Consider the following 19,806-nt stretch of genomic DNA (forward strand, 5'->3'; position numbering starts at 1 on the left):
TCCTTCTTTTAAATTTTCTTTATAATAATTCCAGTGCATGTTTCGACCAAAGTGTGTGTGTACATTTATTTACTACTTTTATCCACCTTTTTATGTATTTGTTTAAAAAGCTTCTGTACAAAGCCAAATTTCCCCTGGCTAGAAATAAAGTTCTCTCTAATATGTCTATGAATAATGTACTTGTATGTTAAGAGCTCTGTAAATCAAATATCACGCACTGGCATAAGCAGCAAAATAAGGAAAAAACTCAATAGCGATGCATTCTCAATTTGAGGGGGAATGCCTAAAAACAGGAATGATGTTTCATTCCCTCAAGTAGATTTTGGTGAAACCTTCAGAATATTGTAAAGATTTGCAATACTCAATTTTCCTTTAAACTCCCTTAATACAAGTTTGGGATCATAGGAGCCTGTCTTTGTGGCATCTGAGGCCAGTTAGATTACAATTGCCAATTAATTTAATAAAAAAAAAAAAAAAAGGACAATGAATGGCTGAAAAATGGACAAGACAGACATGACAAGGATGTACCAGCTGTTCACATAGTATCCAGGCTGACACTAAAGTCCCATCCCCGGAGCTGTAGCCAGAGATAAAAGCTGCATTAACCCCTTTTTGTTCATATGGGGATTTTGGCATTATTATGCCTAAATTACATTTCTAAAAATGTATGACTGTTGTTCGGCTTATGTGATGAAGGGGCAGAGCTTTAAATGACTAAAGACTGAGGAGTATAACACTTCAATTTAAAAAAAAAAAAAGTCTTTATATGAATAAAGGCCTTTCTTGCACACCAATATCAACTAAATAAAACAAAAAACTGGATATTACAGCATATATGCATGACATTTTATGATGCAGAATCAGTTCTTGAATCGGTTTTGTTTTTGTGCTAATCTGTTAGTTATCACTGTACCAAGTTTGGATGTCTTATCCCATAGCATTGCAAAGATCTACTGTTTGCAGTTTTTTAAGAATATATATGCTGTGTGTGTATAATATATATAAAATACACTGTGGTGAGGACCAGAGGAGGGCTTGTGCCTCCTCCAGACCGCAAGAGGGCGATCTGCCTGGTTGTACTGGGGGCCAGGCGGCGCCCAGGTGCCTGAGGAACCCTGGAGCCCAGCACTTCTATTGAAAACTAACCTAGGAAGAACATGTAGCAGACAGCATCTGGATGCGTTAATCGAACCCATGACTCTTCAACATTAAAACCGCATGCTAGGACGTCTCAAAGATATAATGAGCAATACTTAACAAATCGAGCATTGAATTGAGTCCTTCAGCAAACGTGGGTTCTTGATAGAGTCAAAACTGTAGCTCAGGGTCTTCATATACTGTGTCAATCCATAACATTTTCAGGAGTTCCTCAACTGTATGTTTACCTTTTAATTTTGCAGAGAGCATTTCCGTAGTACAAACTTGAAGTCTTATTGTGCACCAACTAAGCTGTCTGCTTTGTGAGTAAAGATGAGGTGTGACATGTGCAGTTTGTTTCCAGCATTTTACACACAGTTCTGACATGGTATGAATGACCAATCACAGACAGCCATACATCATTGGAATTCTCTGAACTTCAGCTATTAAATGTTAATGAGTCTTTTACTGTGCATGGCTCAAGGCAGGTGCGATCTTTTGATAAAAGCTGATTCACAAAGCTGTGATACAGTGCTCACTTCTGCACATACGTGTGCAAATCACATATTTTACTAGTGAAGGAGAGCAGTCGGCACGGAAACTTGCAGTTTATTTGAAAGAAGACACTCTTGGTTATGTAAGAATACCATCATTGTTTTTGATTGACTTGTGGGTTGATTGCAACATACACGGACCACTTTGAAGTTTGGCAGACTCCCGTCGGATTGACATCATGTATGTAAGTGGCTACACAAGTTTAAAAAATAAAAAAACTTTAGACTCTTGCCTGTGTTTAGGGGGATTTCTGGATACAGAAGGGTCTACAGAATTTTATGAGAATATATTCCGTCAGATTATGGGTTTCATTCATTTTTTCTGAAAATACAGTAGAAATGACATGAAAATCGAGTAGTTCCAGTAGTCAACCACTCATAAAGGCTGGTTTTAAAAATATAAGTAAACTTGCACTTTATAGAAATGGTTTTTTTTTTTTTTAAAAAAAGTTGTCCATGTAAAAGTTTACAAAAAAATCAAACACAACAAGTCTAGTTAAAAAGTTGCTTTAATAAACATTGCAAAAAATATATTTTTGCAAGCTAATTTAAGGAAATTCAATTTATTGAGCAGATTTTCAAACCTAAATTATTGCATGTGTACAATGAGTGATTGCATATCAACCAGCTCTGAAAATATTCTGAAAATTACATTTCAGTCAACTTTTATAAGTAGTAGTAGACGTTTTACATAAAGGTCTCCTTGTCCCATAATCTCAACCCAACCCCCACCCATACAATATCCTCCCTCAAAAATTTGCCCAGAATGGCAAATATAAAATCTTACATTTTGACAATATAGTTTGCATATATCATGGTTGGGGATTTTAAAAACACTTTCCTCCCAGTTATTTTAAGCCTTTTATAGAATATGAAATGCATTTGAATTGTACCAGAAAAAGCTCAAAAATGTTTATAGTAAAAAATAAATAATGCACACAGGTGAGAATTCTAACACATTAATAATTTAGATAAATAGATACACAAGACAAATCAAATATATCTGCAAGGATAAATTTAAAAGGAGACTTTTTATTAAAAAATATATTTTACTCTTTTACTCTAATTTAAAAAGAACACAGCTTCAAAATGTGAGTTACGGACTGTAGCTAGACATTCCTCTACAACATTGCAGAAGGTAAGGCATTTGATGTGATTTGAATCAGATCAAGTGTACTTTTTGGATCTTCAGAACTCTGTTATTTGTGTATAATGAGAGCTGGGTGTGTAGGTAGTTTTAAATACTTTGAATGCATATTTCAGCAGCCAGCCTCTCGGTTCGCATTTAGAGTGACCCAATCTGGCAAAGGATTTCTCGCGATCAAAAAAGATTAAAATGTACAAATACATTAAAGGCAGTTTGAGACTCCATGTTGGATTTGTTCTGTACATCTTCTTGCTCTTTAGTTTCATCTTCTCCTTACTGCGAGGCTGCAGCACTACCACTGCGCCACCGTGCCGGCCGTCTCTTATATGTATATATATTTTTTTTCTATTAAATCTTCCTACCTTCTTTCACTTGGGTTTAATTGGAGACTTGGGGTTTCCTCTAAAAGTCCACAGACCTCACATCATCTCTAAATAATGTGTGTCTATATATATATATATATATATATATATATATATATATATATATAATATTGTTTAACTTCCTAGCTCTTTTCTTGGAAATGTTCAAATAAAAAATAATTTGACATGGATTTCAGTTAATTTTTTAATTTTTTTATTTTCTCTAATAGTACTAGGCAGTAATGAATGTCTGCAATTGCTGTGGCTGCTGGAAAATGAACTTGCTTCTGTCAACGTAGTTTCTGCCCTCTTTACAGACTGTAAGACCCTGAAAGTGTTTCTCCTCAATAGTAGACCACCATTGCGGTAATTGAAGCACTGCAAATGAAACTTCTGTATGTTGCCTGGTTAACTGTTTTGATTATTAATATGTTCCTCAAAAATTAAAGTCACAGCATCTACTGTATATATAACCGAGAGAGTGGCTGCAACTTGCATTTTCATTTTTATCTCCAATTTGCGATTATTTCATGATAAATCAAGATAGCAGTTTTATGTATTAGATGTGTTTGTTTTACTACCCACACATAAAGTCTGTATAATGGTATTTTTAGTTTTCCTTTATTCCCATAGTACAGTTTCTGTAGTGTATGATGATCTTGCCTATAGTAAATGTCATCTTAATTTATAGCATAAGATGAGCAAATCACAATGAAAAAAATAAGCAAAGAGTGCTATTAAATGTAGTTTACAATGCAAAAAGGAGTATTCTTTCCCTTTCAGAAGTGATTTTCAGAAATATACTGAGAGGGAACAACATCCCCTTGCCCGTTTCTGAAGGCTGTGTTCAAGGTCAGAAGTCAGACTCTCACCTTTTCACAGTGTATGTTGAATGCCAGATTTCTTTTCCTTTATAAATCAAGCTGCTTTTCTGCCTTCTAGTATCCTCTCCCTTCTTTCTGGGAAGGCTGAACATACCCGTGGCTGTTGTCATTTTATTAATTAGTAAATGAAAAATTCCACACTTACTTATGCAGGGTGAGCACTGATCACCCACTTTTCACCTCCTCTTTAATAATAATAATAATTAGCAAAAAAAAAAATTAGAAAACTTCCCAGCCATTCTAGCAAATCACCTTATTCCTCCTTGTTGTCCTTTCAGACAAAGCCTTGACACATACTCATAAAGACCCAGTATATTTAAAATGAGCATTTCTAACATAGTGTTCTAGAGCTGCACATCAAAGGAAAATTTTAATTGACAAACTATAAAAAAATAAGAAGCAAATCTTCTAGCTGTCTAAACTAAATATGAGACATATCTTGGTAAATAATATTTCTTCCATCTTCTCAGTTATGTATAGTAGCTGGAACTACTGTATATATCTATTCAAAAGATATTGCAAACAATTGGAGTTTTTTAAATAATGAAATTTTACTATGCTTGTTCATTTTTGAAGTGGAAAGTCTTGAATTGGTTTCACTTATTTTAGTTTATATGAAACTATTCATTTGGATTAAATCGAACAATCCTGTCCAAATTATATATTATCTATAATTATGAAGTATAAAAAGTGTATATTGGGATTATGACAATAGTGCCATCTTTTTTGATTCATAGAGTATAAATTTGAAGCACCCTCTTATTTTAGTTGTCTCATAAGTGATGAAATAACCAGACACATGATAAATATAAAAAAAGACCTTTCTAGACTCCCCTTTCAGATTTATTTGGACCTTTTAGGGCCAAAGACCATGTTTTAAGCCACCTGGACTATGTTTGACTGAGTAAAAAATAATCTTTAGACAACAAAATTATACATGATAAACAGTGTTCTGTTAATTATTACTATTGCAATCATAATATTCTTGGTTAGTCTTGACTGCTAAAAATGATCTGTGACAGTCAGTTAAAGCAGAATGAGTCAGTGCTACAGCCTTGCTCCTAGCTGTTGGAAGCAAATTTGCTGACCTGGGTTATAAACAAAGCTTGACATCAGTGATTATTCTTCCCTCCAACTTAGGTGCCAAATGTCTGTTTTTATAACATAGTTGTAACACTGTCCTCTTGGCCAGTTTTCCACTTGTTGTTCACAAGGCCACAGCTCCCATCCCATGAATCAAATACGTCCTCATTGGAGTCAATTAGCTTGCAGTTGGAAGCCGTGGTACTGGAAGCACAGTGAAGGGAGTTGCTGCAAATAGGAACCAAAAGATTGTCCGTGCCATTGACATTCGCAGCCTCACAGTTACCCACCTCATTTAAGTGACTTTCACTCCTCGTCACGTCTTTGTCTTTAGCGATTTGAGAATACTTAAAATCCTGCCACATGAACTGGGGCTGGACCAGCCCATCTGAAATAGTGTACATTGGCTCTGAGTTCTGCTCCGGACGATGGCTATTCATTTTGGAGAATAGAAGGCCAAGTCTTTTAAAGGAGTCTTTTTTGGAATTGGAAATTCTTTGAAGTCTGTTTCCATTCTTGACAAAAGATTTCTTGAACCTGTTGTTCTTTGGTTTCTCCTCTACAATGTCAGTTCCTGACATGGATCTAAATAAAGCAGACACACTAAATGGATCGCTTCTTTTCTCTGCCACCCGGAATGAGACACTTCGAGATTTCGAGTGTTCTGTGGGGCACCCATCCTCATCATTCATTTCATCTTTGAGAGTAGCTTCACTGCTGGAGGAAAAGGTTCGCCTTGGAGGTTTTCTGTTGCCCAATAGATCGAGAACTTCATAACGGAAACTGGAAATATCCTGTTTCAGTTCCTGCAGGAAAATAATAGAAATTTTAAAACAATATCGTTTTTAAGGAAGGCTCTTCTACATAGCTATCATTCTGCTTTCTGTTTTAATAAAACAGAACAAAATATAACCAGATTTTTGCCTGTTTCTTTGCACCCTTCATTTAAATTAGGATTTACCAGTGATATGAGTAATGGTTATTTATAAAGTCTGTAATGGCTACAGTTTTTTCTTTTTGTGATTATCAAAACAAAAGTTGTATATTCTTACATATCTTGTACATTGTTTAGAGCCTTAAAAGTAACAGCATTGTATATTATAGTTGTACATTAACTTAATGTTTCGTATAATTATACAAGTCTGTAAAAATCCTCAGTTTTTTATACTACTGTACATTCCACGTAGGAGTTTTAGAAGTCTTTGACGATTAAATATTATATAGCAAAACTGTAAACCTCCTGTCCCCTGTGCAACATTTTTTCTAACACAATTATTCAGTGTTTGCCTCAGATTCAAAGTTTGCAATGCATACAGGGTGGTCCAGATCTAACTATGCAGACTATGCATCGTCTGGATGACTTTGATTTATGCGGGGATGATTTCAGTTTGGCATGAAGACGATTCTTCACGTCGTCAGTTCACACACTGCTCAATGGTCCAGGATTTTTACGGTGATTTTCTATGTAATAAACTTAAGTTATAGCGTAATGAAAATTGCATAATTAGATCTGGTCCACCCTATAGTTTTTTGTTTCTTTTGTTTTACTAGATAAAAAAAAAAAATCTAGTGCCGCAGCTGCTACCAATTTGTCTTCTCCCAATTAACTTGTATAACAATATCCTCGTTCTCACTTAATCCAATTCAGGGTTTAGGAGGGGCCAGGGCCTTTTCCAGCAACAGGTTCAACATGCTTTGCACCTGTTATCAACTGTTGCTAAATTTCAAGAAATGATTGTATTGTCGCAGCTGAGAAACGGCAGTTATGAGCAAAACCAGTGGGGAAGGTGAACATTTCACACTTACATACTAAGAGGGGTGGAACTCTTAAGTATAAAAAACTCCTTTGAAACTTTCCTTGAAAGTATGAAGTTGTTGTGGAATTGCCAAGCATGTATCTTAACCTAGAACATCGAATACCATTTCATGGAGAAGGCTTGAACCAGCAAACCTAGTTCACAGTCCATTTCTTTAGATACTTTTGACCTTGAACTTTAGTTTATTGTGAATATTTAGTGCTCCAGTTTTCAATGTTATTTTGGTACCTCTTTGTCGCACCCTCTGAAATGCCATCTTACACCCCCTGGGGGTATGGGAACCCCTTGTCTATATTTTATTTATACCATTCACATGCAGTAAGGTCCTGATGTTCACTCACTTTCTGAACCTCAGTTGATGGGGCTTATGGCTAATAGGCATGTTTGACTTGAGAGATACAGAGGTGGTCATTAGAGACATTACCCTAACACAGTCTAAAGCTGCTAGGCTGATAAACTGTTGCTTCATGAGAGTTCCTTTTCCCATGCTTTGAACAGGCTTTTGTATTTCTGAATATTTAAAATTGTGACTGGTGCCAATGGTATAGTGATAGTGATTTAATTCCAGTTCTGTCAGTGGCTTATTTATTACAAACAGCTCAGTGTTGTTTGTTATTTTCTTTATCCTTAAAGCTTTTGACAGAGATGAAGCCTTGGTGGTTGCCAAGTTTATACCAGCCAAAACAATTTTAATTACTGTAATTACTGGTACTGCAAAAGCCATCCATTGTTAATGAGCTGATACATATTTTAGGCAATTATTCTTTATTATGGCTGAAACCCAGCCACAGGGGATGCTCAAAGCAGTATGTCTCTTCAAGCCGGTCCCAAGCCCAGATAAGGGGGAACGACATGTTCAGAGACAGGAGGAGAGGAGAAAGGTAAAGAGTGGGACTGAGAGTAGGAACTTTAAATGTTGACAGTATGACTGGTAAGGGGAGAGAGTTTGCCTATATGATGGACAGAAGGAAGGTTGATATATTTTGTGTGCAAGAGCTTAAATGGAAGGGTATGTCAAAAGTGTTTTGGAGGTGAAAAGAGTGTCGGACAGAGTAATGCTTATTAAGTTGGAAACTGAAGGCGTAATGAATGAATGTTGTTAGTGCATATGCCCCATAAGTTGGGTATGCAATGATGAGAAAGAAGGTTTCTGGAGTGAGTGATGGACAGCTTACCCAAGGGAGAAAGAGTGGTGATTGGAGAGGATTTCAATGGACATGAACAGAGGGAAAGAGGAGGAGATCGGTAGATATGGTGTCAAGGAAAGAAGTAAAGGTCAAATGATGGTAGATTTTGCAAAAAGGATGGACATGACTGTGTTCAATACGTATTTTACGAAGAGGAAGGAACATAGGGTGACTTACAAGATTGGAGGAAGATACACACAGGTACTGTAGATTATATCCTATGCATGAGGGTTAATCTGAAGGAGATTGAAGACTGCAAAGTGGTGGAAGGGGAGAGTGTAGTTAAACAGCTTAGGATGATGGTCAATAGGTTGATGTTGAAGATCAAGAAGAGGAGGGGAGTGAGGGCTGAACCAAGGAGCAAATAGTGGAAGTTGAAAAAGGAAGACTAAAATGTTGAGTTCAAGGAGGAGGTAAGATAAACACTGGGTGGCAGTGAAGAGTTACCAGACAGTTGGGCAACTACAGCAGAAGTAGTAAGGGTGGTGATAAGAAGGGTGCTTGACATGACATCTGGACAGAGGAAGGAGGAAAAGGAAACCTGGTGGTGGAATGGGGAAGTACAGGAGAGTATACGGAGGAAGAGTCTGGTGAAGAAGATGTGGGATAGTTGGAGAGATGCAGAAAGTAGATGAGTACAAGGAGATAAAGCGTAAGTTGAAGAGTGAGGTGACGAAAGCTAAAGAAAACGCGTATGAGAGGTTGGACACTAAAGAGGGTGAAAAGGACCTGTACCGATTGGCTAGACAGAGGGACCGAGCTGAAAAAGATGTGCAGCAGGTTAGGGTGATAAAAGATAAAGATGGAAACGTACTCGCATGTGAGGAGAGTGTGTTGAACAGATGGAAAAAGTACTTTGAGAGGCTGATGAATGAAGAGAATGAGAGAGAGAGAAGAGGTTGGATGATGTGGAGATAGTGAATCAGGAAGTGCAATGGATTAGCAAGGAAGAAGTAAGGACAGCTATGAAGAGGATGAAGAAAGGAAAAGCCGTTGGTCCACCTAACATACCTGTGGAAGCATGGAGATGTTTAGGAGAGATGGCAGTGGAGTTTTTAACCAGATTGTTTAATGAAATCTTGGAAAGTGAGAGGATGCCTAAGGAGTGGAGAAGAAGTGTACTGGCGCCGATTTTTAAGAATAAGGGGGCTGTGCAGAGCTGTAGTAACTACAGGGGGATAAAATTCATGAGCCACAGCATGAAGTTATGGGAAAGAGTAGTGGAAACTAGGTTAAGAAGTGAGGTGATGATTGGTTAGCAGCAGAATGGTTTCTTGCCAGGAAAGAGCACCACAGATGTGATGTTTGCTCTGAGGGTGTTGATGGAGAAGTGTGACCGTGGTGAGGTCTGCAGGAGGAGTGATGGATGCATTCAATATGGAGGTGGGATCAGGGATTGGCTGTGAACCCTGTCTTATTTGCAGTGGTGATGGACAGGTTGACAGATAAGGTTAGACAGGGTGCAGGGAATAGAGTTGACGAAGGTAGCTGAGTTTAAATACTTGAGATCAACAGTACAGAGTAACAGGGATTGTGGAAGAGAGGTGAAAAAGAGAGTGCAGGCAGGGTGGAATGGGTGGAGAAGAGTGTCAAGAGCAATTTGTGACAGACGGGTATCGGCAAGAGTGACAGGGAAGGTCTACAGGACGGTAGTGAGACCAGCTATGTTATATGGGTTGGAGATGGTGGAACTGACCAAAAGAGTTCAAGATGCTACGATATGCATTGGGTGTGACGAGGATGGACATGATTTGAAATGAGTACATTAGAGGGTCAGCTCTACAGTTGTACAGTTTGGAGACAAAGTCAGAGAGGAGAGATTGTGTTGGTTTGGACTTGTGCAGAGGAGAGATGATAAGGATAGAGCTGTCAGGCAAGAGGTAAAGAGGAAGGCCTGAGAGAAGGTTTATGGTTGTGATGAGAGAGGACATGCAGGTGATGGGTGTGACAGAGAAAGATGCAGAGGACAGGAAGATATGGAAAAAGATGATCGGCTGTGGTGGCCCCTAACGGGAGTAGCCAAAAGATGAAGAATTCTTTATTATGACTGATGAACACTGAAATCTTCCATTTCCAAGCAGGGAATTAATCTTTACGTGTGTTTGCCTTCTGCAACTGAAAAGTATAATCTTTGTTTTGCCAATATAATACAGATTGCATATTATTTTGAGGCAGCCCAAGTGACTTTAGGAGGTGAAGTGGGTGGGAGTACTTTTGAACCAGTGAATGTCTTTAAGATGGACTTTTTATCCACTGCTGTACCCAGATTTGGAAAGTGGCTCTTCCTCACCCAAGTGAACAACACTGACAGATTCCCTGTTCTTAAAAAGTTGACACAGACATTTTTAACTTACATTTTCTGACAAACTTATTAAATGAATCATGAAAGCAGTTTTTTCATACTACTGTTATTAAAATCACAGGGCACTTATTTTTCCTGAGAGCCATTTAAATGCCCTCTCATAGATTGGGGTTCGTAGGTTGCCTCTGTGATTTCTGTGCCTATTCCCTTAGCTATGTTCACCTCTGAATAGCTCAGCAGGTTTAGTGCACACGTCCCAAGGCTAACCACCTCTGCCTCCAGTGCATGCATCAGGACAAATACTATAGAATTATGTAAATGCAAGAGATCTGAATAAGTTATGAAAATCAAACGGCCATTTCCGACAACTTTGAAGGCGAAAAAAATAACTTGGCCAGCTCAGTGTGAACATCTGCAGTAAAATTTTGATGAATAAAATATTAAAAGAATCATGCAGTTATTTGGAATCTAGCTGAGATCATAAATTATTCAATCAGGTTTGTGATACAGTAACAGTATTAATCATGCTTGTACCCGTGTGTGTGTATATGAATGTCTAGGTCATACATGTGTGTGTCTTTCTCTGTTTGTGTGCATATATATACTGTATGAGAGAGAGATCATATAAATATTTTTTTCCTGCACAGGCCTTGTTTGACTAATCCCATTAAAATGACTGTTGTTCTATTAAATCATTCCTTTCCAGATGTAGCCTACTTTCCTACTAATTTCCGGTGCATCAAGCACTTTTGTATCTCATTCTATGTTCTGATTTGTTTTGGGTTTTTTTTGCTGGCCCTCACCCCCACCACAACTCTTTTTTTCATCTAGTTTCTGTTGCCATCCTTGTTACTTACTGACTGTTTAGATTTTCTTGTAATCCTTAAATGTATTGGAGTTGACCCCACCAAATTTTAATTTGTGTGTTTGTGTGCTTGCAGCTCTTAAATCCCTTTCTGTGTCATCAGCTTATCATTTCTGAACATTTAGCAACACTATCTCTAGGGGATTGCCTTCTCCATTATGTTTCTCTGACTAAATGCATTCCTCACCAACATATTTCTTTTGAGTCATTCAAATTACAATCAGTCTCTGTAAGGTCACCCTGGCTTGTAGCATAGGTCATAGCAAGACATTTGGGGCTGTATTACATATGGCATTTATCAAAATGTATGTAGAGTAATGGACAACCCTGTTGCCTACTGCAAGTGTAGAATGTAATGGTGATTCCAACAGACGCATGTTACCACAGTTTTACAAGTGTTGGCAAACAAGGATAGGAAAAATTGCCTGCGCTTATGAATCCTGATTTGTTCTACACCTTACTGATGAGAAGCACCAGGATATTTTATAGTCCTGTAGATATTTTAGGCCTTCCTGGTGGTGGTTGTGGTGTTCAAATATCAGAGATGTTTTTCAAGTCTCACAGTGTGTCCTTCATTACAAGAATTGTAATGTTAAGCCAGCTGTAAATTACATTTTTCAGCAAGTTCATGCTTTATGTCATATGGTGAAGAAGGTCCTTAAATAGTCCTGTAAAGGCCAGTCCTTCCTCAATGGGGTGAGATCCACCATCAGTCAATTTCCAACAATAACAAAACATTTTGGAATTGGCATGGTTTGGTATTCCACTCCTGATCTTTTGCCACCTTATTCAGTGGTCTGACAAACTCGGGTTGTTCTGCTGACGAATTGGTGACCAGCTGATTATTAGGGATGTGAACCTAGTAAAGCAGGCACTGTTAACTGATGATACTTAATACAAAAAGTTTGTTTCTGACCCCTTCTGGCTTGACTGGACTGTCTTCCTCTCAAAAATTATTCCAGAGCAATGATAGCAGGAATGTCTAAGGTGCTTTAAAGGGAGCATTGCGAAGTTCTCAATATTCAACTACTCTGGCACCGATATTGGCCAGGTTGAGACTGCACTGTCATCTGATTTTGTTCTGTATGTTTCTAAAACGTGTTGCATTGCTAGCATAAGAAACCCCTAAACAGGAAGGTTGAGTGTGCGGCACAAAGGCACTGTGGCCAGCTTTGATTTTGGAAGGGATGAAGATACTACAACTATAGACGATACCTGCTGCATCAAATCTTTTACAATGTTCGATATGATAGCGTTGTTGATTATTTTTTATGTACTGTAGCATTCCTGGAACGGCTAGGAGGCCCTTTGGTATTGGAACAGCTATATTATTTATTTTGTCTAGTATGTAGCTGGATGGAGGTTTTTGGTGTTGCCCTCCTCTCTGGCCATCTGACTACAATACAGTATAATATTCTAACAAATCAGTCTCTGACATTTGCCTCTGTAACTATTAAATATTTTACAACTGTATATAGACAATTTAATTTATATTGTGTATGTGTGTGTGTTTAACTGTGTAATAGTAATGTTTCTTCGATTTTTGTGCAACACTTTGTGCTGTTGTTTTAATATGAAAATAAATTATTAAATGTTCTCTCAAGGAAAGAGTCCACAGTAGGGGAAACATTTAAACTGCTGTACCAGGATAATCTATAAAGCTTTAAGCAGCAACTTAAAAACAGATATTTTCCATTATCCCGTGAATGTGGTTTGTTCCTTATGATGCTGTTCAGTCATCAGGAATTATGGACTGGGGCTTCTCCCTGACAGAACCTCTGACCAAGCAGGCACGAAATGATGGCCAGTTTGTTCTTACCTTAAAATTCTCTTCGGTTAGGCCCTCATCTGTTTTTGCGCTTCTGATCATTGCTGCCACGTATCTCTTCACTAAATTTCTTATGACTTCCTAAAAATCAGTTAAATATTAATACGTGTTAAATTGAGCCGCTTCAGAAAAATGAACATCAAAGAGCATTTCTTCCATGCCAGCACACACACACACACACACACACACACACACAGCTGCTGCTCTTTTGTCATTTTGAGTTACAGGTAGATTAAAAATACATGAAATGAAAGGTATATACAGTATGATTTATGGAGATGGATACCTGTCACACTTACCTGATAGTGTTGATTTTGGATAAGATTGTCAGCATGGCGTTCCTAAAAGTAAAAGAAGATAACGTTATCTTTGTATTAGGATGCAGGTGTAAATGTGCCAGCGCTGCATCAAAGGAAAGCAAAGGTTGCTGTCAAGACGGGGTGCTGGTCTGATTCTCTGAGCCACAGAGTGCAATAAATGAGTAAAATGTGTGTGTGTTTGGCGTCAGTCCAATAAAGCAAGGAAACATGGGCTTGTTTTACTTTTTCACAAGACGTCTTTAAGTGGAAAATTCACAGTTATACGTTGCCTGCCATAATGGTTGGGACACCATATGAGCATGTCTTTCATATGCTAAAACGAAAACAAAAAAAGCAAGAACTGAAGATGGCTACCTTAGAGACTTGGCAGAGTATCACCAGATAAGATCCTCAGCAACTAATGATGTCTATGAAGCGCAGACTTGCATTGCATGTAAAGAATATTCAACAAAGTACTAAATATGATGGTTTTAAAAGACCTGCCATTGGTGTTTCCCAAACATGATGGTGCCCTAAGAGACTGGGAGACCATGTAGAAAAAAATGTTTTTATCACCTTAAATGTAATTCTGCAATGTTCACTTTAATCATATCCAAATTGCTTAATTTGTGATTTTAAACTGTGGGGCAGAGGGGTCAATCAAGAAAAAAATGTGTCTTTGGACCAAACATTATGTTTTTAAACTAATGCTGCTAACTAAGGTGGCCTCCTATATCATTATAGCCGAGTTAAATGACTTACTCAGGGAATCACAGAAAGTTAGAGATGGAAGCTGACCTGACAGCCCTGTGAGTTCAAATCCGGTGTCTTTACCTTATAGCTAGCAAGAGATGAAACCATGTGAGTCCACCTTTTCCCATAGATGGTCATCCATCCATTATCCAACCCGCTATATCCTAACTACAGGGTCATGGGAGTCTGCTGGAGCCAATCCCAGCCAACACAGGGTGCAAGACAGGAAACAAACCCCGGGCAGGGCGCCCACACACACACACACCAAGCACACACTAGGTACTATTTAGGATTGTCACTGCACATAACCTGCATGTCTTTGGATTGTGGGAGGAAACCGGAACAACCGGAGGAAACCTACGCAGACACGGGGAGAACATGCAAGCTCCACGCAGGGAGGACCTAAGAAGTAAACCCAGGTCTCCTTACTGTGAGACAGCAGCGCTACCACTGCGCCACTGTGCCGCCCCTTAGATGGTCAGTCTTTATTTAATCTGACTTTGGGATTTGGATGGAGCGCAGAAGTCTTTTTCACAAACACCTTCATGGGTTCTGGGACAACCTCAAAGACAAAGTGATGTAGCTGAGCCGCAAAGCCTGGCACCCATACCCTTGAGTGAGCAGTGCATCCACTGTGCCACTATAATGCCCTTCTGATCCGTCTAATTGTGTTCATGTGCCGCTTCATGTATTCCAAGATGTGCTTGAAGGGACTTTACAGCAAGAAAAGTTAACAGAGACAATAATAAAAGTTGACACTGCAGAGTTTGACCACTGCCAAGCACCTAAAGGTTGCATGGAAATAGATAAAAATACATTAAACTAAAAATGTATGATGGAATGGGGCAATAAATAATTTTTAATAATAAAACCAAATCCTCACTTGTACCCCCACACACGAAGAGTATCAAGTACGGGACTCCATTTACCCAGCAAACGCTGAATCACAAAGTGGAATCCCTCTTAGTTGTAGTGTTTTTACCTTATAAACTCACTGACACATACAGTAAATGGTTTCTTCTGAAACGCATTAGAATGTGATGCTTTGAACCCAACTGTACTTAGAAGAAAACCTCTTTAATGCTCAATTATGCCTGTTTTATTTAGAAGTGCTTTAACTAACAAACATAAGTGATTGTATAGCTAATTAGGAATGTTAGTGAAATTCACGTATCCCCTCATTTCTCAACCTCATCAGCAAAAAATCTAAACCCTTTTATCTTCTTTCTCAGTTATAACACCCCTCTGTGCAGTTGAATGGCCGTGAAGCTTGTGAACTGTCAAGTAGGAAAACAGAGCCCTAGACCTCTCCTTCTGTCTTACATAATGTTTAAGAGCAATGTCTTTAGTGACCAACAACAAAAGTGTCACTTTCTAGAAGAGGGTATGACATAAACGTAGCAACAGTGGCTTATGAACTGTATGTGGTGTCCAAAAAAAACACCCAGAGCAATACACATTACTTTTCTACTAAAGTTTATGCAGTACCACTGAATTTTGACAGAAATTTAAAGACTAAAAATAGTTAAAGAAAAAAAGATTATAAAAAAAAACAGCTGCCCGGAGAACAACTTGCTGTTCCATAAGTGAAAACCATAATATCTGCATGTTCTTACTGAAAACGATCTAACGTTTGTCACAGAGCTAGGTGACACCTCAGTTGAAAGGTCCCCAAGTAGGGACATAGAGATGAATAGCTCCTAGGCAGGAGCGGCCCTGGGCAGAGAAAGAATCAATCGGTGGCCCCTTTGCCCGCCAGTGTCAATATGGTATCTTATGCACGGCGGATGGCCACGTCCATTGCAGATACTGCAGAGCCGCCTCGTGCTCATGTCACAAGCGTTTAACTTATGATAAAGTTCAGGATTGCTCCTTCTGTGACTCAATGAAAGCCTCCTGAGCCGCCTTTCTCTTTTGTTTCAAATAACCAGATTTGTGTACTCGAAATCTCTTCATTTTGCTTAGAATGGGTTTGCGAATGTCTTGTGTCCCCTATCTGACCAGATATTCACTATGACTATTGCGCTAACACTAATACTTTATTAAAACTAGGTGAAACGTTAACTTGTAAGACGACTCGCCCACTTGCACTAGCTTCGCTGTCAGCTGTGTCGTTATTTTCTCTTTCTGTTTTATATTCAATATATATTGGCATGGCAGCCCTGTGCAGGTGTACAGTTTGCACATGCCTAAGGCGGCTCCTGTTCTAGGTCTTGAGCATGAAGAGTGTGTTATGGAGGGTTTCTGCACTGTGCCAGGAATGAAGCTAACCTCCTCCTGCATGGGGTACTGTAGGGGCAGTGCACAAATACAAGATGCGGCAGCTAAAGAAAAAAGGTCCTTTATCTTTGAAGTGTAATACTTCTAGAAGTCTACACAAGTCTACTGTTGCCTGTAGGAAGCGTACTGTTTTGGGTATAAAGTAACTTTGATGTACTAGAATTTAAAAGACTGACATTATTCAGAGTTAGCAATGCTGGTATTAGAGAAGCCGAGAATGATAGCAACCCAGATTATTCATAAGGGCACAAACATCCATCCTGACTTAATCTTCTGAATCCACTTTTTTCACTACATGGTGAAGCAGCACTGAGTGCACAGCAGGAGCACATGAGGGCATGGCGCCAGTCTCCAGTGGGTGGCACTCATGTGCACAGGGCCAGTTCAAAATCACCAGTTTAGCTGACTTTCACATGTCTGGGATGTTGGAAGAAGCTGCATGACCATGAAGACGTGGGTAGGATATATGGTGCTGTAGATACTTTATAGAGACAGTCATTATGCTGGGAATTGACTCCAGTTCCATGCAACTTTAGTTGGCAGAGCTAAACATCTGGGCACAAGCATATCAATTTACGTTAACCATCAGTAACTTATGATATAGTCAGAAAAACATCACTAAAAATTGTCATTTTAATTTATTCATGTCTTACTGTGAAAGCTCTGAAGTTCTCGTGCTTCTTTTGCTCATCCTCTGGATTCTTCCATGAACACAGTTTCCTGTGTATCCACACAAAGAGGTACCAAGTTGATTTAGGGCTTGGAATGATGTTGAACGGAGGTGGAAGTGTGCCTCCCTCATCAAAGTAACTCATCCACAGCTTTGTTCGTGCAAACTTCCATTCAATATCAGCATGATCCTAAAGATGTTTTGGGACAATGTTAAGGAAGCTCCACTGGGCAGAGATCATTAATTACAGTTTTTTTCAATGACATTTAGAGGCCTTTTGTCTGGGTTGTTCAGCTTAAAGAGCATTCTCAGTCTAACGTTGTGACAAAGAGATTTCATTAATCACAAAATGATCACAAAAACTGATGTCACCAGAGCTAAAAACTGCATTCATATACAGTGACAAGGACCTCAGACAGTAAAACCTCTTCGTCACACACTGGATTTCAAAGATTTTGCTTCCTGAACACTTTTGGGTGTATCCTGCTGTATTGGCCTGCTGATCACAAAAATCACCCTCTCGTACCATTTCATTGCATTCTCCTATTTTTGTGATCTCCTCTCATATTGCAAGTAGACGTATCAATAGAACAACTACAAGTGGACACATCTTTGGAGATCTATAAGTAGCGGCCCTGCTAGAAGCTCAGAGATACCCAGTCCTGTTGTTTCATTTGCTCTGCTAGAGAGTCTCATTACATTATATTACAATATGTATTTGATTTCACGCCACACAAGTGTGGCACATAAACTACTTCATCAAGCCAGTAAAGACATTTTTGCCTCTTCATATACAACATGGACTGATGAAAAATTTTATGAAAGTGAAGAGCAAGTAATGTGAAGGACTTCAAGTTTCCATAAGCTACAGTTGCCAAGATTAAGGAAGGCATTTTACTTGACACGTCAATGACAAGGATTTGGAAGAACTACTGGTGGCATCTGGAGGGAATTGAATGGAAGGCATTCAAGGATGTTGTTAATTGTTTTGGCAACTACAGGGCACCAAAGTATGTCAAAATGGCTGACACAACGCTTCAAGTGTACAAAACTGAGAAGGGCAACATGTCGCTAAAGCATCATTTCCTGCATTCACTTCCCTGCTAGTCCTGGTGCAGTTCATGACAAAGGTGGTGAAAAGTGTCACCAGGACATTGCAATGTTGGAAAAGAGTATCAGAGCAAGTGGAATGCTTTAACAATAGACGCCGAAACCAGAAGCATCAGACTCTTGAGTACAAACAAAAATCAGCAGACTGAAATTATGTTTTTGTTCATCCTGAAGCTGACTATCGCCAACAAAATTTTCAGGAAGCAAAACCTTTCCCAAACACTTTGTTCATCAGTGATTTTGGTAACTCTATTTATTTATAATTGAATTTTCAAACCTGACCAGCATGCAGCACACCAGACTGCTGCAATCAAAGTGTAACAACAGTTAAACATTGCATCCTGGTGCCACTTTGGCATCAATTTGGGGTGAAGTGTGCACATAGTTGATGGCTAAAGACTTGCATCCAGTTCTCTGCTTGCTCTTTTTTGTCTTGATACGAGGGAAATGGCATTCAGGTGGGTGACAAAGTGTATCTAACCCAGGTTGTGACAGGCAGCAGTGCTAAACAAAAGAAGTATGACAATTACAACATTTCCTCAGCACCAGTAACGGTTGTCTTTTCAGGAAAGTGATGTCCTGTCACAGCTGGGGACAGGTGGGATTCTTCAAAAAGACCTTGATTGCCATCCTTCAAAAGGCCTCCTGTGGTTGTTTAGTTGTCATTTATTTAACTCCACGCTGACATTTCAGCACCTACCTGTCATGATTAATAATGAATGCCAAAAATGAAAAGAGCTGACGTATTCTTTTTGGTTGCCAGACTCCTAGTTCATTTTTTAGCTGTAGAGGTTTGGCAACCATGAAATCAAGGCATCTTAAAAGTAACTGAATAAGGGTAAAAGAAGAAAACATGTCAAGGTCAAAACCTCAAGTTAAGCTTTTAAACCATTTAAATGTGTGCCTAAAACAAAGCTTCTTTTTTTCCAAGTTATTGTCTTTTTAATACTTATTCTGTTTCTACTGATAATTCTAGTTATTTTTTTAATCCTCCCATTTATATTTCATCTCACATTTACCAACTCCACCAGGCTTTCAATATGCCGATACATAAAATGGCCACCTTTGTGCCACTTAAAGTAATGACACATATCGTTGCTTGGCTGATGGTGTCATCCACAGACAATCCCCTAAGTGCCAAATCACAAACAAGAAAAGTGAAAGAACGTTAAAACAATCAGGATGAGAATAGTTGTATCCACTTTATTCCTCCAAAATTACATGAGGTCTCGCTTTGAGGGTCCCTAAAGTCACACACTAGTTGGTAACTTATTCCATGTGTTTTGTTGTTCTTTGTGTGAAGAAAAATGTACTAAAATCTATTAAAATTTACCCTTAACATGTTTCCATTTTAAAGCAATAGTTTCAATCCACTGGACTAATTCCATTCATAATTTTAAACACTTTTTGTCTCCTCTTAATCTTTCACTTAAACTGCAAAGGCTCAACTCTTTTGATCTTTCCTCATAACTTATCCTCTGTAGACCTAGAATCAGCCTGGTTGGTCTTCTCTGAACTTTACTGAGTG

General features: G+C 38.6%; 1 protein-coding gene across 2 annotated transcripts in view; it reads right to left on the reverse strand.

The window, feature by feature from the left end:
- Positions 1 to 2,182: 2,182 nt before the first annotated feature.
- The window catches only part of trpc5a (transient receptor potential cation channel, subfamily C, member 5a), a 249,999-nt gene continuing 232,375 nt past the window's right edge, over positions 2,183 to 19,806 (reverse strand). For both annotated transcript variants that reach the window (XM_039766551.1, XM_039766550.1), the window contains exons 8-11: positions 17,152 to 17,358; positions 13,466 to 13,507; positions 13,158 to 13,247; positions 2,183 to 5,973 (exon numbers count right to left, since the gene is read on the reverse strand). In XM_039766551.1, coding sequence (XP_039622485.1) covers positions 5,242 to 5,973; positions 13,158 to 13,247; positions 13,466 to 13,507; positions 17,152 to 17,358 — 1,071 coding nt within the window. In that variant the 3' untranslated portion in view covers positions 2,183 to 5,241. The remainder of the gene's footprint in view (positions 5,974 to 13,157; positions 13,248 to 13,465; positions 13,508 to 17,151; positions 17,359 to 19,806) is intronic.

This window comes from Polypterus senegalus, chromosome 10, assembly GCF_016835505.1.
Source record: "Polypterus senegalus isolate Bchr_013 chromosome 10, ASM1683550v1, whole genome shotgun sequence".
Taxonomy (NCBI): Eukaryota; Metazoa; Chordata; class Cladistia; order Polypteriformes; family Polypteridae; genus Polypterus; species Polypterus senegalus.